At 38.9% G+C, this 21255-nt stretch overlaps 3 protein-coding genes across 7 annotated transcripts in view; 2 read left to right on the top strand and 1 right to left on the bottom strand.

Annotated features, from left to right (window-relative positions):
- Positions 1-9119, top strand: part of LOC129758070 (PHD finger protein rhinoceros-like) — a 44976-nt gene extending 35857 nt beyond the window's left edge. For all 4 annotated transcript variants that reach the window (XM_055755502.1, XM_055755501.1, XM_055755499.1 and 1 more), the window contains 2 exons: positions 13-5829; positions 5890-9119. In XM_055755502.1, coding sequence (XP_055611477.1) covers positions 13-5829; positions 5890-7397 — 7325 coding nt within the window. In that variant the 3' untranslated portion in view covers positions 7398-9119. The remainder of the gene's footprint in view (positions 1-12; positions 5830-5889) is intronic.
- Positions 9120-12235: 3116 nt separating this feature from the next.
- LOC129756578 (major facilitator superfamily domain-containing protein 6) lies at positions 12236-19394 on the top strand. Of its 2 annotated transcripts, none has more exons than XR_008739496.1 (7): positions 12236-12721; positions 15812-15987; positions 16086-16886; positions 16948-17117; positions 17179-17482; positions 17548-18546; positions 19151-19394. XR_008739496.1 is itself a non-coding variant. In XM_055753486.1 (7 exons), exons 1-7 carry the CDS (start codon positions 12658-12660, stop codon positions 19231-19233), a joined length of 1776 nt encoding a protein of 591 aa, XP_055609461.1. In that variant the 5' UTR covers positions 12236-12657; the 3' UTR covers positions 19234-19387. The 2 variants fall into 2 exon arrangements, 1 of the variants encoding a protein (XP_055609461.1); XM_055753486.1 differs by having other exon boundaries at positions 17548-17725; positions 19151-19387.
- LOC129756579 (uncharacterized) lies at positions 19304-20793 on the bottom strand. The gene is made up of 5 exons (XM_055753487.1): positions 20518-20793; positions 20309-20431; positions 20157-20241; positions 20000-20086; positions 19304-19768 (listed from the first exon to the last, which is right to left on the bottom strand). The coding sequence occupies exons 1-5, from the start codon at positions 20529-20531 to the stop codon at positions 19643-19645; spliced, it is 435 nt and encodes a 144-aa protein (XP_055609462.1). The 5' UTR covers positions 20532-20793; the 3' UTR covers positions 19304-19642.
- Between the last annotated feature and the right edge of the window lie 462 nt (positions 20794-21255).

Here is a 21255-nt window from a genome sequence, read left to right as displayed (position 1 = left end):
ATTTAATTTTAGAATACACCGAAATGGTCAACAATTTGCAGATTGCGTTCGAAAAAGCTACAAAAAAGTACTTCGATTCCAATTCCTCGGACGAAGAAACTACGTTAGAGTATCCGGTTTTCAAAGAAAAGTCGTTTGGAAATACTGCTGGAACCAGTAAAACTGTGAACGAGATACAAAACAATAACACCAGTGCTAGCGCATCGATAGGAAGTTCTGAAGGTGGTGGTAACAAACATTCGTCTAAAGAAAGCAAATCCTCTTCTACGAGCAAAACTAAAGCTTCATCGGAAAAGAAAAGTGCTTCATCGAGGGATGTGGAAATACCAGAAGAGCCAAAGTCGGCAAGTGGCAAGAAGAAAAACGGGAAAAAGACAAAGAATGGTCTAGGTGAAGTGAGTAGTGATTCGAAGAAGCAAAATAATGAAAACAGTAATTCTGTGGGTAGTGCTAAAAAAGGGAAAACTGTCGAAGTAGAGGATACTAAAACAAGCAAAAGTGCAAATGCGAAAGGGCTGAAAAGAAAACGAAAAGAAAAAGATAAATCGGACAAGAGAAAAAGTAAAAAAGTTAAACGTAACGAAAGTGAAGATGAAGATGAAATAGTTGACGAAGACGAAGATGATGAAGACAAAAGTGTACAACTAATCAAAAAAGATGAGGAGGAGTACGAACGAAAAGATGAACGACTTGTCGAGCTTGACGTCAAAAAGAAATCTGCTAGCAAGCAGAAACACAAGGAAGAAAAAGATATTTCGAAGAGCAAAAACTCCAAAAATCCAAAAGAAGAAAAGAAATCTTCCAAACTAGAAACAGGGAAAAAATCCAAAAGGTCACGTTCCATCTCCCGTTCAAGGAGTCCTTCACCTGAAGATATGCGTTCAGCAAGTCCAGCACCTTCATCGGCCTTGAAAAAAGCTGATAAGCATAAGGAGCCTACAGCATTGAAATCAAAACATTCAAAAAAGGATCGCAAGGAAGATAATTATGCCGAGAAACCAATGGTGAAATCCAGCAAAAAATCTTCCAAATATTTAGATTCTTCAATAACCTCAGCATCGCCGTCACCGGTCAAACCAAAAAGCAAGAGAAAAGGACACCGTTCAAAACACGATCGTCCCACTCCTGCAAAGGTTGTCGAGGATAAACGTACTGGAGATGGGGAAGAAACAGATTTGGATAATTTTGCTGACATCGAGGATATTCGGATCCCTGAAGAAGGTGCCGGAAGCTCTCCAGATGGCGATTTTGTTGATGAACCAAAGGACGATAGAAAGGAGAAGAAAAGCAAGAAAAATAATCACAAAGGAGGAAAATCGAAGGCAAGGAGCAAGGACGAAGGGAAATCGAAAAAAAGTAAATCAAAAAGTAAAAATGCTAAAAGCAAAAAGTCGAAGAACAAAAGTTTCGAAACATCGTCTATTGTGTCTTCTAGTGAGGACGAAGAAACCCCAATTGAAGTTAGAAAAGGTAACAAAAACAAAAAGCCACAACACAAAGAAATCCCAAGTGCCTCAAAGAAACAACCAAAAGATTTTTCCAAGTACACTACTCTGCCCAGAGATAGAAGCTCATCCAGGAGCTTTTCACGTTCTCCTAGTCCGCTGCCTTCCATCAGAGATCATTATTCATCCATGTCGGATCATTCAATGAATTCGGATAACGATGCGATCGTTGATAGGGAGCCGCCTAAGCTGGCACCAGCTCGACCGATTACACCTGACATTGTGGACAAATATGATCTCATAAAACAACGGCGAAGAAATCAAACTAATGCTTTCCAACCAGTTTCTGGCCAGCTTGCTGCTATTAGCCCTGAAAAGCCAAGCAAAAGAAAAACCGAAAAAAATGTGGATAATACTCGAAAAAAACAGAAGTCTAAACAATCGTCAGAGGCAGATACCTCGAATGTTGGAAAAGAGCTATCTAAGGCTAAGGATGTAGGTAAAAGTCCAGAAAGAAGCAAAGATCTATCCAAAGGAAAGAAAAAACAAGTTGTTTCTAGCGAATTGCGAAACGATTCTCCATCACCACCTCCACCTGATGAGCTAGAACTGGGAGAAGATGAAGAAGATCATAACTCCAAAGTAACAGAACAGCACCTTGTAACGGAGAAATCTCGGCTCTCATATCAGGAAGAAACATCTGAAAATAGAGAAACCATGAAAAAAGTCGATAGAAGCGATGAATACGATTTTGTGGACGATTCTCCTCCGGATATTCCCACACCGAAAGCCGCCACCCCAATTCCACCAGCGGTAGTTGAGAAGCCACCCAAACAATCCAAATCAAAATCCGATTCAAATAAAAAGTCGGCAACTAAATCAAGCAAATCGTCGCATAGCGCCCCTGCAAAACCCAACACTTCGACAGCCGGCAAACAGCACTCAAAACCAGTTGGAGCAAATTTGGAAGCCCTTGAGCTAGAAACAGAACAGACATTGAAAGATATTAATAAATGGCTCGAGAACACTCCACGATTTTCTGAATATAGCTCTGCTAGTAATTCTCCTTCCCGATATATAATGGATGATTTAGATGCTGTGACGGCAAAAATCGATGCTGCCGATTTTCGTAAGCCTATTCCTTTGACACAGCTTTCTGAACCTGAAACGGAACCGCCAATTATATCGCCTGCACCATTGGTTGCACCGGCGCCACTCACTACAACAGTTCCAGCACCAATTGATCCGATTCCTACTTCACCTAAAGCTGTGGCCTTACCTTCCCCCGTTATTCCCCACAAGGAACCAGTTAAGATCAAAACAGCGAAAGAGAATATCCCAGAGCCTGGTCCGCCCAAAGAAATTGCAACTACAAATGTCACAACAGTTACACCAAATCCAGTGAAAGTACAACCACAACCTGCTGTATCAGGTTCAACGGTGGTTCCACCTTATGTCGAACGTCCACTATTAGGGCCTCCACCAATCATACCTCCGCATTCACAAAAGAAGGAACCTAAAGAACCGAAGCGTAAATCACTCAAAGAAAAGCTGAGTCAGCTAGGATCCCGTAAACGGGAAACCGTTCACCGCACTATCGATCGAATGCAGCCCGGTAAAGCAAAAGGCAACTTAATACAGAATCTCAATAAGCCAGAAGAACTGTTTCCTTTGGGGGCAAATCAGAATAAGGTTAAAGAAGTGAAAAATTCTCTAATTGTTAAAACTGATGAATCAAAACCAAAGCTCAGTTTGGGTACGGTGCTTGACACCGAAGGTTTCGGTTTGTGCCAGCAACACAATTTTGCAGATGAAAAAAAAGATATCGTAGAGGAAGAGGTTGTTAAAACCGCAGATGTGGAAGACTTAAATCAGTCTGTTGGCAGTTCAAAAGATGAAAGTGGTAACAGCGATAAACTGCTTATTCATGATGATTTGAAGGCAGCAAAGGCAGAAATGGCTAAAACGGAACCGGGAAAAGTTATTGAATCTCCCGAGAAGGTAGTTAAAGCAGTTACCAAATCTGATAAACCATCAGCTACACCAAACTTAAGCGCATGGTTCAAAGCATTTGGAGCGCCTAAAAAGCCAAAGAAAACAGATGAAGCAGAAGATGCTGCATGCAAAAACTCTCCAACGGACAGCGGGAAAGGTGGAGAAAATGCTTCTCCATCCGAGTCCGGATTAGGTACATCTATGGTACCTAGCTTGGAAAGTCCAAACTATCCTTCTTTGCCGGCACCACGTCAGAGAAAGGCTAGCACTGGAAGCACAGTTTCAGAAAGATCGTCCTATAGCCAAGATCCTGACAGCCCCAGAATTGGAATCGACGAGCGCATTGGTGTGTACCCAGCTCCATACCCTAGTCCTATGGGTGCATCGCCTATAATGACGTCCCCAAAGCTGGATGAAACTCAAAAGAGTCCATATCCTCTCAACAACGGTACAATACGAGTTGGATTTTATCAGGACACTACAACAAAAAGTAGCCCAGAAAAAAGTTGTAGTCCAAGGGATTTGCCCTCACCATATCCTCAGTATTCTCAGCATTTGTACACCGGCAGCACTGGAGTCAGTGCAACCAATTTATATGGAAACTATCCGTATGGTAGTAATGGTAGTAACAACGCTACCAGCTCTAACACTACAGATAATCTAAAGGGCTATGAACAGTACAAACAACCAGCTTCACAAGAATCGGATTACAATTCATCAATGAGTCCAAGTACAAATCCCAATTCGCCGTATCACAATCAACAATCATCACCATACCAGCAGCAACCCAATTCGCCATACCAACAGCAGCAGAACCAAAACTTCAACCAACAGCAAACTATACCATCTCCAGCCTCCTCAGGGCCGCTGTCACCATATAGCAATAATTCAATTGCACCTCAATCATCAGTACAACAAAGTCCTGCTCAGTCAACTGCTAGCGGGCATTCGCCTTTCAATCCTTCGCCTTCATCGCCTTACCAAACACCTCAACACCAATCTCAAAATCAAGCTACAGCTCCAACGCAAAAGTCAAGCCAGCAAGCTCCGCCTCAACAGCTTTCATCGAAACCAAATACTCCTATCCACCAAAGCCCAAATTCCCCATTTTCGCAGTCGAATCATAGTTCGCCGTATTCACAACAGGACCCGAATTCACCCTACTCACAAGGACAACTGTCGCCGTTCCAACCAATGTCACCGAAGCCCTCTCAGCAATCCAGTATTTCGGTTCTACCACAGGGTACAACAAATAACAGTTTGAAACTGGCTCCACCCATTATAACCCCTCAACAAGCAGCAGCAGCTGCTGGAGTGACATTAACTCCCGAATCCCCGGTGCACAACCTTTCTCAACAGCAATCACAGCAATCTTCACCTCAACAACAGCAACAACAGCAACAACAACCGCAACAAGCGTCAGCAATGCAGAACACAGGATCTCAATTACCTCAACAACAGCAGATTCAACAACCTCCTTTGATTCCTCCTCAAATCAGTACCCAATCTCCATGGAACCAACAACCACAGCCGCAACCTGGTTATAACCAGTACACAGCCCATCCGGAAAATTCGCTTGGTCTGGGAACAAATTTGCCTGCTCCAGCACACATACACCCCAGCCATCAGCAGCAACAAAATCTCCCTCAAAATAATCTACTTTCCCAGCAAAAGCCCCTACCTGCGCATCATAATGTGCAGCAACCACACATGCTTCAACAACAGCAACAACAACAACCTCCCTCCTGCCAACAACAGGCAGCGAATCCTCAACATTCTTCGCAAAATCCAAATAACATCACTCCCGCTCACAGCCAATCAACGGCACAGCAGCAGCAACAACAGCAAATCCCTCAGCAGCAACAGCAGCAGCAGCAGCAACAACAGTCACAGCAACATCTACACCATCAGCAACACCAGCATAGCACCAGTCATCTGAGCAATCTTCTTGGTCAAAACCCGTACGCTTCCAACTACACCCGCCAGGCCTATGATCATGGTGGGCATCAACAACTACAACCTTCGCAAACACAAAGTCACAGCCACCACGATCTGAGTAAAAGTGCAGCTGCTGCCGCAACCAAGGTACCTGAACTAATAAATTTGGGTTACAACAGCACTGCTAGTACCGAAAGTGTCAAGAATCAACAGCAACAACAACAACAGCAACAGCAAGACATTCCCATGAACATGGGCAATAAAGATGCAGCTGCTACCGGTGATATTGTTGGTAGTAAGGAAAAGGAATTGACGAAGCAACAACAGATGATGGATATCATTAGTGCGATGGGATATGGTAATCCTATGGACATTTCCAAAAGCAAGGCATTTGATATGTTCAATCGTGCCGCAACTATGACTTTTCCAAGAGATTTCCCAAGCGGAACAGGTATGTTAGTTATGATTTTTAAATTGATTTGTTACAAACACGAATTATTCTTATTTTAAGGTGCAGCAGTTTCTGCCGTTCAAGGACAAGCGGATGCTGGTAAAATGGGCTACAGTGGTCATGGGTCCTCTAGTTATGAACAAATGCAACCCAATACAAACAAAGCTCACGACATGAGTGGTGCCAACACCTACAGCATGCAACAGCAACAACAACCTAAACCAACCCAAAATTCAGCAAGCCAAAATATCCAAAACCCTCAATTGCCAAGGTATGATCAACGGTCGGCATTAGCCGCTGGTCAGCAACAGCCTCATCAGCAACAGCAGCAACAACAACAGGGTAATATAGACCTTACAACAACGTATAAATCGTTTACCGGTGCAACGTCGTCATCCCTAATTGATCCGACACTTCGAAATTTAGCCACTTTAACGTCCCTTTACTCGGCGGATGATAAGATGCTCACTGGCTCATCTGGACAAAGTGGATTCTATGAGAAAAATTTACCCCCAGCAGCGCACATGTTTGGTAAAAATTTGTCAAATCTACCTACCGCTGCCGGTTCCGGACTTGGTTCTGCCTCGGCCACTTCCACTTTGCAGCAAATGTTCAATCCATCAATGGCTACTAGCATGGCATACACCGCAACACGAGATCAACAACAGTCCACTTACGGTGGTAACTACCATTCAAGAAATGATATGCACGGTCAGAGCCAGAAAGTTCCATTGAACATCCCTTCGGTGCCGAATGTTACACCGGCTGCTCCTGAACCAGCCAAACCCAAAAGATCCCGCAAAAAGAAGGAGCCTGTAGAGGCACAACATCATCATCAGCAGCAACAACAGGCACATCAACAGCAACAACATATGCAGCATCAACAGCAACAAGTGCATCAACACCAACAACAGCAACATCAACAACCTCAGCCAAACGCAGCACATCAAGGTTTCCAAACATATTCTGGCATGAAAACAACTCAATCGTCGAATTCTGCGAATCAGGTCGCCGGGTCTTTTAGCTCATCTAGCAACACAGGTTCCAATTCCAGTTCTAATCAGGAGTCTTCTGCTATCTCGTTGAAAACAGCCAATGTAGTTCATGGCAGCGCTTTCAATTACGGCTCAGGCCCAGCCGGTTATCCGTCAAGTCTCTTTGGTGAAAACACACCCTATCTAGAAGACCTTCGGAACAATCCATACCCCTATCTTTCAACTAGTCAAAGAGGACCAGGTGCGCCGTCCGTATCAGATGGTTCGAACAAATCAACTAGCACACCTTCATCTACGTCAGCCGTAGCACCCCCGGCGGCACCCGCGTACCATCAGTTTTTGCCCCACCCTTCAACCCGCCCTTCACCATATCAATTTATGAATCAATTGGATCCAATACACCAACAGCTCATCCGAAACGAGATGCTGCAGAATCTAGCACTGGGTGCTCCCGGTGCTCATGGACCACCACCTGGAACATACGGGCAACCAGGTGCGTACCATCCAGCGCTCGGCATGCACCACAAACCTTACGACGCTATGAATTCAATGAATCGACCTCACTGGCTATAACAGCAGCAGGATGTCGCCGGTAATGGGACTGAGCGACCCAAAACTGGTGACATGCAACCGGAGCGCGAATCCACCATAGTAGCAACTACTAGTGTTGGCAACGCATCAAACACAGGAACTGCAAACCGAAACGAGTTTGCAGAACCATGGGATGCCCGAAGAAACCATACCACATATTAGTGAAGCAGAGGATGAATATGTATTGATTTTAATCAACAGTGATTTTATTTATAAATTTATTTTTATGCTACAATTTCTGAGAGAACAGAAATACGATTACTGATTATGACAAGATACGCTATGTAATGTATATTTTAAACATTTTTGTCCTACGATCAGTTAAGCAGCCGAGGAAGTACTATTTTAGATCGTAAACATATACTGCATAGATGTGGTTGGCATCAAAATATAGAAATACATTTTTCTTTTTTGAAAAATTTGAATGATTGATGAAAGAGAGTTTTGTTTTAGTTTTCAGCCATAGCGTATGCTTGAGTGCAATACATAAAACAGAGAAAAAAAAACACTTCTTTAAATGATCAGTTTTGTATCAACAAATATGAACGAGTTGTTACAATTCATTTTATCGACAAATAAAACTCATTTACCTGTTAGGAAAGCAAAATGTAAAGCTTTTGCATACCTTTGTGTTGTATGTTACATAAACTTTGTTGTCTAACAATCTGCGCCATGGTTTCCACAAAGTGGATCCAGTGGACAAATGTATAATTAAGAATCTTGTACTGAGTTGAGCGACGATAGTGAAGTGTGCTGTATGAACAGTTGAAGTATATAACGTTTGACCTCACTCTTGTGGCCCACACATTCTCAGCACCAGTAAAGCGTGTTTGTTAAATGTTGTATTTTTACTCGTTTTTTGTTTGTTTGTTTAAAAATAGCAGTTCTAAAGCTTGGTAGAGCGTGTTTAGTATAAGTTTATGGGACTAATAAGTTGACACTAGTAATACATTGGTATGCCACGTGTTTAGGTTAAACATTTCGCCTTACTTTAATTTCCAGTTGTTTTGTTTTTCCAGTTTCTTATATATTCAAACCAAATGAGATTAAACCAAGAGGAAAATTAGCGGTTTCATAGTTTATTTTTGAACATAGGCCTGTCACTCAGTTCGGATTTGCTTTGTCATACTGAATAATGTTAAAAAAAAAATCACGTAAAATGACATTCCGGCTCTATGCAGCGTAAGAATGCTGACTCGGCAGCAAGAACAACTAAATAATTTGGAGTAGCGCGCACCACAGCAACACTCACTCACACTACACGTAAATCGACTTTTGCCTTATTTATAACAAAACAAAATCAACCACAACTAGCTCGTAGATCTTAAAACCAAACAATAATGAAATACCAAGATCACAGAACTTCCGCAAAAAATAAATCGAAATATAGTGAGCACCCTACACTACACTTATTCGCACTTCCGTGAGTAGTATCCAGTAGATTTTCATCGTAAGCACTGCTGTTGCACATCATATTCTTTTTTTCTGAAACAAAACATCGCTTCCAACTCGTGAGACAGTGTATTGGTAGTAAAATAATGAATAAACTCGAAGTAAATTAACTGCATAAGTTGTTTCTTCGTAAATTTATTATTCTAGCAACTGCGGCGTTTGTGTATTAGTGTAAAATGCGTTTAGTTTGGATAGAAATTCCGTCAAAAATCAAAATAAAATTTAAGGATGTATATACCTAACACCTTGTCATTGGTTCTAGTTCGAGATCGAGACAAACAAGGCAAACCAACCCGTTGAACCGTATATCACATTTTCCCTCCCTACCCGACCTACTTCCATAAAACTTTCAAACGTGAACATGTGTTTATGAGCCTCTATGTTTTAAATAAGAGATCATACAAAATCTTTCAAGTTGTTTGAACGTAGAACATAATTGCAGAAGTAAGTTTATCATAGGATTTAAAACAACAACAAAAAACAAATACAAGAGATAAAAACATACAGAAATGTTTACTGTGTAATATTGATACAAAAGTACATATTTGAAAAAGGCAGAATTTATGTTTACATATTTGGGTACGAAACTAAAACATGTTGATTAATAATATTAATAGCAAAATAGATAAAAAAAAACATATATACAATAATCAATTTAGTTTTATACACTATAAACCATCTACTACGGTAATTAAACATATTATTGAAAAAAAGTTAAGTGAAAATAAATAACAAAAAAAACCGAAAAAGTGTGACAGTTGTAGAAAAATATACAAAATAAACTGTGAAAAAAGAGACAAAAGTGTAAAGCGAAAAAAAAACAAAATAAAAAAGTATATTTAAAAAACAGTTTTCCGTTTTATTTCCCGATGACCGCGTGAGAATTTGCCTTTTTGTATGTATGTATGGTTCCTACATCGGTGGCTTTCGATTTGCTTCTAGGGCTTCCACAGACGATGGTTCGTCCAACTTCAGAGACCTACATGGTTGGCAATCCACTCTGCTTGCAAAAGTCTCTAGACCCCAAGTGCATTCCCTCTGAAATAATTACTATATACCTATTTATTTAGTTTTACATTGGAAACTCAGCTTATGGGATTCGAGCCGAAAAATTTTCTTGTTAGTACCGGGAATCGAATCCAGTACGCATGATTTACCAGACTCGCGCCAGCCTTTACGCTAGACCGTGAGAGTTGCTTTTTGGAGCATACATTGATGAATTTTCCATGACGATCAACGCGTTGAAAAAAGAGGTAGGTACTTGAGCCCACAGTACAGATGTTTCATGGTTTGACAAGGCTTGGCAGTATAATCTGTAAAAACAGCTGGCCATTGAACAGAAAAAAGAAGAAGAAATAAATATGTAGTCAGGCAGGCATTCTAACATTCCATCCATGTATTTTCATATAATTTTGTCCGATTTTATAATCGGAAAGTTTTTCAGTTTTTATTGGAATTTGCCACAATATTTGCTATTAATTCAAGTTATGTCCCAAATGTATAAACTAACTAAGTATTCTGTTAGTTTCAGTCTAATGCCGTTATTCAATTATGGATCATGAATCCAGATGGTTGTATATTGAAAATAATTGTACAATGCACAAAATATATTGTACAATAATTGTTTGAAAGTTGTTCAAATGAAATTAGATGATTTCAAAAAGTTCAGCGTTCTTGAAACCCGATACCAAATCCCCAAACACGATACTGCAGGAGAAAAGGTTCGTTTTGCCGATATAATGATCTTTTCCTATAGCACCGACCATCCAGAATTAGTCAGATTCAAATATGATGTAGGTGACGATCGTTTCCGAGAAATGCTCGTTATGAAGGAACATAATACCCTTGATCCGACGACACTGTCAATTCCGGCCATAAATACAGAACGAATGAAGTTGAGTGAAGCAAAATCTGAAGATTTGCGTAAACTCATGAAATATGTACAAAAGACCGACTACTACAAAGAACTTCTTCAAAAAGTTGCCCCACTGCAACGTGGTCGTAAACGTAAGCATCGTTCCGAAGAAGACCAGGAACTCGAAATCGAGAACTACGATGCAGATTTGGATCTCCTCGATGATGTCATGGAACAGCTATGAATCACATAAATGTAATAATTACCATTTTATTTTGTTCTTTTTTTATTTTCAATAAAATTGATCATTGAGTTCATTGAACTTCATTGACTCTTTAATAACAAATTGTTTATTACATACATTAAGAAATTCTATCGTTTACAAGATGACGTTCACGCCGAATAATTAAAACAGTAGGTCGTAAATACGTGTTTTATGGTAAGAACCAAACTAAAGCTTATTTGAAATTCACCTACTCATTCTTCATTCATTTTTGTAATGAATATTATATTTTGAGAATAGTATGAGCGATAATAATAAAACAAGAATTAAAAGAATATTATCGGAAACTACTACAGCATTTTTTTTTTATTGATTTGCGTGTGGTTTTTACGACCTTCTAAAACTAACACTCAATTGTTCTCTTAAGGCATGTATATTATTATATTAGCTTGTTGCAAACGTTACTATAAACAATTATGAATGAATGTATAAATTTGTAGACAAATGCATTAACTTATAAGGATAAAATTAACTGATTAACAAAATGACGTTAGCGCAAAAAAGGTGATGCAATACGTCGTAAGTACCCGTTCACTAGTAAGGAATAGAAATTAATCGTTCCAAATACGCCATCTTATTCTTAATCCGTTTAAAAACTAACCTTAATATTTTTAGATAATTTGGGACAATATTCTTTAAAAAAAATTTGAAAGATGATTTTAAAACTTCAACAGCGATTTCCTCGAAACACGTTAGGTGGCTCATACGACCTAATCAAAACAAACTCTAGAATTGTCTAAATATTTTGTCTGCTGAAGCGAGTTTTGTTCGGGAATATTGGATGTTTGTACATATTTACCTTTTTAATAGGTAGATACCTACATAAAATGAATACGCTGTTACAATAAAATGTATGTTTAGATGTGATTTTGATGAGTTCAAAGCGATGGAAAAGCCAGTAATTGAAACGGCTACCCTCTTTTCTGTTCAAGTGAAAAGTGAAGAACAAATAAACTCGTTCATTCTGAGAGAGAGAGATTCTCTCAGAACCAAAACGGGACTTGCATTTGCATAACAGATCACCAACACAAATAAAGCAACATTTCTCTCACGGCGACCTCTTTCTCTTTCCCTTCTACTAAAAGCAACGGTATATTCTCGCAGCGCTACTATAGAAGCGAGACAAGTGACAACCATCGTACGGTAGTTACCGTATAGTTCAGCTGACTAACCGCGTGTTTACCGAATACCGGTGTATCATCTTCAGCTCGCGTGAGCAGAACGAAAGTGAACTTCTTGCGCGAGTACGATTCGAGATGTGTTCGGGAACGCTTGTGTGTTTTGCTCACTCCGCTTTGGATTGATTAGACGGCTTTTGGACGTCGTATCAGTGTTGTTATTCGGTGCGGCATCTTCAAAGGGATTTGCGATGTTCTGCTGCTTTTTGTTGCTCAATTAAAATTTGTTTTTGTTAATACTCCGGTGACAAGTTTTATGAAGGGAATCCTCTTCTGTATTTCAAGTGACAACACTCAAAAAATGTGCCCTTCTACCGTTCGTCTCTAGCTTTGAGAACTAATTACCTTGCAGAAAAGGCTCATGTGTTTTGATAAGCGCTAACTAGAGCTTAAACAAGAGTGATTAAAGTTACAGTGTGTCCAACTAAAGTGATCGTCTAGTAACGGACAAGTTGACCTCGCAAGAACCACAAAATGGGGATCGAAATCAACAAAAAATTGCTTCCCATGAAAGCACATTATTTCCTCTACAATGCTGGTAAGTTTCGCTTCCCCGAAATCAAACATTCAATCGTCTTCCAATTTTTTTTTCGATAGGGGTTAGAACCGGTTTGAATTACTCCTCTTATTAGTTTTATTTAGAGCTGTCCCTTTTATTTGATTCAGGAATTTGTTCGAAGAAATACCCATGCAGGTTGGGCATAAGCCCTCGTGGATTCTCATGAAATCGATTGAAAAAAAAAATGAGAAAACTCAATTCAGCTTAAAAAAGGGTAGATACATTCCAGAGACAAAATCGCAGAGCATGCGGAAAAAAAAATCAACATGTGCTGACTGTTACCTAGATGTAAGGTATTTTAATATTTCTTCATCATTGGTTGGAAATATGTTTTCAAGAACAATTCTGTAAAAACACGTGAAAAGGATCTATCTCCATATATGTCGAATCGAGAAAAACGCGTTTGAAAAAATACAACCTATTTTAAATCGCCAATTAAAAATTACTTGGAATTTTTTTTTTTATGATAGCTTAACGATTTTTAGGAGCATCCTCTATCTGTTGGAATAAAGGAATATCAATTTTCATGAAAAAACAACGCGCCATCGTAGATAGAACCTAGCTCGCGTAATATTTTATCTCCCTTGTTTATACACCCTTTGCTATTTTCTCATTTCTAGCTTTAGTTTTAAGCTCGCGTTCATTTGCAACTATGTTTTTATTTTGAAATTTTGAATAAAGTGTCAAATATTTACCAACTCACAAAAAGGATCTATATCCATGATGGCGTATTGAGAAAAACGCATTTGAAAAAAATAAAACCTATTTCAAATCGCTAATTAAAAATAACTTGAAATTTTTGATTTTTATGAAAGACAAACGATTTTTAGAAGCATCCTCTATATGTTGGAATAGAGGAATATCAATCTTCATGAAAAAATAACGCGCTATCGTAGATAGAACCTACTTCACGTAACTTTTTGTCTAACCTGTTTATAAACCCTTTGCTATTTTCTTATTTTTAGCTTAAGTTACAAGCTCGCATTCATTTGTAACTATGTTTTTATGTTGAATAAAGAGTTAAATTGATTATTTTGAGTTTGTTGGCCGAGTAGTATCGAAAAATGGTTTCGGAGTAAAGGGTGTATATCCATGTAATGGCAGTTCTGGATTAAGAATGTTTATAGATCCTTTACTCAAATTGAGTTTTTAATGTAACGGAATATTATTTTCTCAAAAGGGTTTTGCCGTTAAGTAGTGCAAGTGTTGGCCTATCGCGAGGTACTGAAAATGGTATTTGTTTACTTTTGGAGATAGATCCTTTTCACGTGTTGGTACAGAATTGTTTGATGATGCATAACAGTTTTAGCTCTTTATGATTAGTTTCATTTTTTGAATTCATAAAGAGGTTGACATATGGATTTTTACTTGAATATTTAATATTAATAATCAGTAAATTTGATTACAAGACACGAATGCCACAAAGATGGTAAAGTGTCATTAATAAAACCTTAATAAAAAAAAAAAAAAGTAAATTTGATAATTCGAACTGTCCATAAACTTTTGATCCAGAAGTAAACCGTAGTTTAGGTCATTTACAACAGTTTTTTTCTTTCATGCATTAAATTTATACAAAACTGGTTGTTTTTGCAAGATTCTAAAACCATTCTCACTAGCAAGGTCATATCCTTTTAACACTTAGGCTCAAGATCAAGAATTTATATTTCTAGAAATCCAAAAAAAAAATGTTGTAGATATGTACCGAATACCGAATATTGACCTTTTCAACTAATCGGTGATACGTTCAAAAAAGGCATTCCAGTAAAATCTGGACAGAATATGTGAAAACAGGTGGCAAGCAATTTGAAATTGATTATTTTATACATTTATTACGATTCAGAAGAATTTTTAATTCCAAAGGTCTGCTCCAGAGCATGCTTTTAAAAAATCAACAATCGCTCGGCCATTTGCCAAACTAACAGCAATAGTTATACTAACGGCGTGTTCGTAAACTGATTTGTTTGGGTGATGCATCGATTTTTTTGGTAGATGTCAAATCACCTTCCAATGCGTTTGCTTACAGTTTGTTGAATTTACGAACGCCAGCATCGATAGAAAAAAAAATCAATTTACGAACACGCCGTAACTCACTGAAGTATCTCCAATATCAACAGCTTATAAGACAAAACAAAACTGCGAACGCAGAAACAAAAGCAGCAACTATCAATATAATGGATTTTTTAAAGTATTCATAACGAACTGACGATTGCGTCACATGTTCTTATCAATTGAGTAAAATCTCAACAAATTGCTGCCGGATCTTCCTGACATTAGTTTTATTACACAAGTTATCAATGCCATAACAAAGTAGGAAGAAAACCCAACACCATCATTATAACTTTGTCAACAAATCAAGTAGAGCATCAAATTAGTCTTATTATTAGTAAATCTTTCTAACATATGTATGTCAATATTTTATTGCCGTGAAAACATGTGCGTGCGACATTACCAAACACGAGGAAAGATTTCTTTCCTCAAGGTTTTAATTGGTTATTATTCAAAGCACAATTTTTTTGTATGTTGATATTGAACGAACAATTCTACAGACGACCATGAAAAAAATACCAAATAACTCTTTGTAGCATATATTAGGTACACCGAGCTTTTCTACGCATTCGATAATATTGAGTGCATTGTCCCTAGTTTGCTCTCTGGGTACTTATTTACGTCTGTAATTCAAAACTACTAGCATTATTTGCATTTGTTGCAGCACCCGAATGGCTGGTTCGAAATAGCTGCACCAAATGTGTCGTTATCAGTACCAGTAATATGTTATCATTTTTTTTCGAATATTTTCCACTTGATGATAAGCAAACAGTTCTGGAGGCGGCATAGGATTTTGTTTCAAAAAACCAAAGCTTTCTGTCCGATAGTTCAATGAATTATGTCAACGATTGAGATAATTAGATGGTTTATTGTTTTTGGATTTAAATCATTTCAGTTTATGTTCATATTTTTCCGATTTTTTGTATCCCAATTTAAGTTAAAATAACTTCTGTAAAATGTACCCAAAATAAAATTGTTCGGAAAATTTGCTTAAATTTCCATTCTTCCTCCTTCATCCTGTAGGAACTGCCCCGGTGGTGCCGTTCATGCCAACGTTGGTCCGGCAGCTAGGATTTTCAACCGTGATTGTGGGAACCATCTACACCGTTTTGCCGATCGTTGGCATGCTGGTGAAGCCCCTGTTCGGGATCATTGCCGATCGGTTTCAGAGGCAGAAACTATTGTTCCTATTATTTCAGGTACACTAGACAACTTGTGCTTACCATCGTATCCCCAGAATGTGTTATTTTGAACACAACGTTTTCAACAATCGAAATGACCAAACCATGTTTTTCAGATACTCACAGCTTTGCCGTTTTTCCTTATTATGTTCATACCTGCCATACCGCAAGAATCGACAGTGTCCTTCCATTGCCACGAAGGAGCTTCCGACCTACGATACTGTCCCCCGAACGGAACGACACTGGACAGTTGCCTCACGGATCGGATAGTGGACGAGAACAGTAGCAACGTAACCATCCACTGCCGGATGGATTGCCACACAGAACCGTGGATGTGGGACACCATCTGTGACTATTGGAAGATAGAAAAGTACTGCGATAAGAGCAACATTCCCTCAGATGGACACCTAAGGCTGACCGGGCTGGTTCCGGCCAATCGCATTGAGTTGCTGAATGATTGTTTGTTTTTCGTTCTCAAAGGAGCGGAAATGAACGGAAATCATGTGCCGCTTTACTGCCCAGCTAATACGACCGGTGATTTCAGAACCAGCTGCCAGGTGAACTGCGACAATGCACTGATCAACGAGGCCATCACCCATTCCAAGATCGACGACGACGAGGCCAAGGGATTGTATCAATTCTGGTTGTTGTTCCTGTTTCTGATCCTGAGCTGGGCCGGCATGGCCGTTGTGGTTAGCGTGGGCGATGCCATTTGCTTCGAAATGCTCGGCGATCGGCCCCATCTTTACGGAAACCAAAGACTGTGGGGTTCGATCGGGTGGGGAACATTCTCGCTGTTGGCCGGATTTTTGGTAGACCAATTTTCCAATGGCAAAGCTAGCAAGGATTACACGGTAGTTTTCTACATGACGGTCGTTATTATTGCGGTAGATATTTTGGTGTCCTCCAAACTGAAGGTAGCATTTCATTTTTCTTTTGCTAAGATTATTTTCTAATTTGTTTTTGATTCTGTTGTAGCATACTCAAAGTAGACTTTCAACAAACATCGTACGAGATGTTGGCCAAATATTCGTTTCCTTCAGAGTGGTGGTATATTTTCTTTGGTGCGTTGCAGTTGGTTTAGGGACGGCATTGATTTGGAACTTCCTGTTCTGGCACTTGGAAGACCTAGCAAGTGCTCAGCAAGGGTAACTCCTCAAAATATTGTCCAAAGACCAATCTGCCTTAACTAATCATTTCACATTTCAGCTGCGATCATGCCGCCTGGATCAAAACGCTAGAAGGTATCGTTATGTCGATTCAATGCTTCGGTGGTGAACTGCCGTTCTTTTTCCTGTCGGGATGGATACTGAAGAAAATCGGTCACATCAATGCCATGAGTGTGGTGCTGTTGGGATTCGGAGTACGTTTTTTGCTCTACTCACTGCTAGTCGATCCATGGTGGGTCATACCGATTGAGTTTCTGAACGGCATCACCTTCGGTTTGTTTTACGCCACGATGGCTTCCTATGCCAGCATTGTTGCACCACCAGGAACAGAAGCAACTATGCAGGTAGAATCTAGAAAGATTATTCAATTTGCCTAAGTTTGTAATTTTTTTCTTAATCTTTATTACAGGGTCTAGTTGGCGCAGTATTCGAAGGTGTCGGAGTGTCTTGCGGCAGTCTGCTGGCGGGTCATCTGTTCTTCAACGTCGGAGGAAGCCAAACGTTCCGGTACTTCGGCATTGCGGCTCTGATTTTGTGCGCCGTTCACGCAACTGTTCAATTTCTTCTCGACCGTTTCGGAACAAAGGGTAAGCAAGTGGAGGAAAAGGTTGCCACCAGTACATTTTTGAATGAAACCGATCTGCCAGGATCAAAAGGAACAGGTCCCGGTCTGGGGAAAAGTGATTCCGTGGTATCCGAGTCGACCATTCAGGAAGAATTATCTATAGCCCATTCTAGTGCAGCAGAAAAAAAAGAAACTCCTAAGGACACGAACAGTAATCCTCGGAAAGAAAACGGAGATTTTTATGATGTTAATTTGAAGGAGTAATTTAGGTCATAAGAACAATATCGGAATGTATACGTTTATTTGAGGTGCCATTTTTTTGAATGTTATTTCGTTTCTCAAAATTCAAATTCCTTGTCATCAAAACCGTTATGCCTCACAGCCCTTATCCTGCTAATTGAGACTACGTTAACTCCACTCAATTCGTATTGCATGAAAAAAGTACAAACCACGTAATCGAAACGTTTCGAGTTGAATTATTTTATAAGTACTCATCGCAGCGTTCATAAAAATTAAGTTTGTTATTTCCTACTTTTTCATAAAAAATAAAGACTGCCGAACAAAGTTTTGCACAACCAAATTCTTGTTCCTTAAATTTCACCAAAAAAATTGGCTACACCATTTCATTACCGCGCAACGGATGCAACAATGTAGACGGTTTTGAATCTTTTATTGATGGCATTTTCGTGGTAGATAGCATTTGATGGGCTGTCTTCATCAGATAGAGGGCAACTGAGTACCTGCGATAAGAATTGTGACCAAACAGCGTATCAGCCTTCGAATTAAAGGAGCTGATTACTTTTCGACGATTAGGCGACTTGAACCGTGACCGTTACTGAAGATGTAAGAACATGTTTTATTCATTGTTAGTTGATTGGTACTTATATTTCCTTTATTGCTGTGTAAACAAAAAGAGTGTCGTTTGACTAAGTGGAATTGGATTCTCGGAACTGAACTTAAATCTAGAAGGAAGTTAAATTAGACGTGATCAGACATTATTCAAAAAATATGTTCCAAGAATCCTACATTCCAATTATGCGATACTCGAAAATTAAGCGTATTTTTATCAGGTTTTGACATGACCGTTTCTAATTCCACAAAGTGCGTTTGCAGCAGTATCCCAATTTGACAAATTCAGACACAGTAGAAACTGATACATTTCTTCACCACTCTAAAATTTCCTAAGCAATGTATGTTTCAATATTTCCTCCTCCAGACTTGAAATAATCTTATAAATTTCTTCGATGTCTGCTTCCAATAAAAAATTTTAGAGTGGTGTTTGTTGTAAAAAAAATATTAAAAAATGCAACTGTTATCTAACAAACGTAGACAAAAAGATCATATCGTATCTAAAATCTGCATAATGTTTAAATGTCGCTTTGCATGTCCCCCAGAAACAAAGTTACAAATGTGTTAGGTACTCATAAAGATTTCATATGCCTTTCAGATACTCGCCTTGGGTACGTATCACCAGATGACGCTATGAACCAGATGCAGGACGATCAACCGATTGTCTACGGAGGAAAATAACAACCTCGAAACATGACACTGTCATCACAGACGAATAATATTCAACCAGTCGCAACCAGTCAACATCATATTTCAGTGATAATAAATGCAATTTTATTGATATGATTAAAAGCACATTTTAAAAGTATAAAATATAGTATTTAAAAATCGTTAAAAACGATGCGATGGAGATTTCCTTTCCGTCTTCCTTCCGTCTTTATATGATAACATCCCGGGTGAACGATCTAAAAATTCTACTATCGAAAGCCAACACTTAACACTGAAACTTTGTTCCTGGCCTAAAACAACGATCCCATTTTCTGCTCTTATCACTTAGGTAATTGGAATATTTAAAAACGCTATGGTTAAAAAGATGATTGAAGTTCAGCCTTTCCCAATGCTCCGTTCCGAACGCCGGAGTCGCTCAACTCTAGCTCTGCTTGTTGGGCGGTCTCCTGCCGGCACTGTTGGCCACGAGAGATTCTTCGTAGTGCAGTTGCTGCAGCTTGGTGGCGCATTGGTTTACTTTTAGCTCCTGCATATCCAGTGCTTTGGCCTTCGGTAATTTAGGAAAACAGACGAAGCTTACTTTAGGAAACTATTCATCAAGAAACATGACAAACTTGGAATAATCTTGATAGTTGGATTGGATTAGTCAAGTGATTAAGGTTGATTATCTTCAAATGTTGAAAAATGCAATAAAACACAAAATTTTCAACCAATTTTAAAACATTCGCTTGCACAGAATGTAAACTGTTAAAATGGCTAATTTACAAAAAAAACTCACCCGCAAACTTTTGGCCTTTTGGTGGATCTGGTGCATTTGGGTCTTAATACGAACCGCTTTCTCTTTATAAAGTTTGGCTTTATTGGCCTGGAAGTTATTAAACAAATTTGTTAATTTTATCCCCTTTCTGATACTTACATAAATACTGAATGACTACCATTTCGTTTATCTCCTGTACTTCCGGTTCCGTTAATGCTTGTTTTTCTTCCGTTATTGCTATCTGTATATCGTTTTGTTTGTTCCTTAAAAAAAAACAATACAAATAATTAGCAATAGCAAGTTATATCATTAAACAAAACAATATCTTACAAAAGTTCTTTCAAATTTGCCTTGACTTCGTTGAGGATGGGTTCGTACGTCTGTAACAGGCTAGCAGAAAGGGCCTTTACCGTATCGCTGTACTCACTATCGGGGACACCCTCGTTATCGGTGCTGCGAGTAGGATCAAAACAAAAACATTGGCATTTTTGAATGCTATCATCCTCACGCTTCCAACCGGCGGAATTCCGTCTACTTACACATCTTGCGACATTTACGCTACGTTTATCTCAAGTTCAAATCCAAACAAACTACTTGGGAAAAAATATTCAAGTATAACTATTGCGTAGAAACCGTAAAAACTGTTTTACGGCGTGTTCGTAAATAGATTTTTTCTATCGAAGTGATTTTTTTTTATCGATGCTGGCGTTCGTAAATTCCAAACAAACGTATGCAAAAGCATAAGGAAAGTGATTTGACATCTACCAAACAAATCAATCGACTGATGCCATCACCCAAAAAAATCAATTTACGAACGCGCCGTTAGTCGAACACTTCGGCACTTCACACTTTTGTTCTCACTCCAGATAGAGTTCATTCAAACTCTCAAAGAGCGATCGTCTCTTTCTCACTTATGCTCATCGATGAGATGAATACCTCACCAATGCAGGAAGCGGAGAGCGATTGAAGAGAGAGTGATTATTATTGTTTACGTTCATCCGTGTTCATTCTCCCGAAAGTGAGAGCATTTTTAAAGTGTGAGAAAACACGGAAAACTATGAAAAGTCTTAATCAAAAATATTCTAATATGCTGAGCATTGGGTGGGAATTTGTTACAAATATTTTCCTAAGTTTTGGAAATCGTATGAATAAACATTGATTGATCAGGATGAAAAATATTTAAAATTTCGGAAAATATAATAAAATTTTGAATAGATTGAATTGTGGAGAATCAAATACAGGTACGAATTTCAAATTAATCACTACCGTTACTAATC

This window comes from Uranotaenia lowii, chromosome 3 (assembly GCF_029784155.1).
Source record: "Uranotaenia lowii strain MFRU-FL chromosome 3, ASM2978415v1, whole genome shotgun sequence".
Taxonomy (NCBI): Eukaryota; Metazoa; Arthropoda; class Insecta; order Diptera; family Culicidae; genus Uranotaenia; species Uranotaenia lowii.
This window is presented reverse-complemented; position numbering and strand designations above follow the sequence as displayed.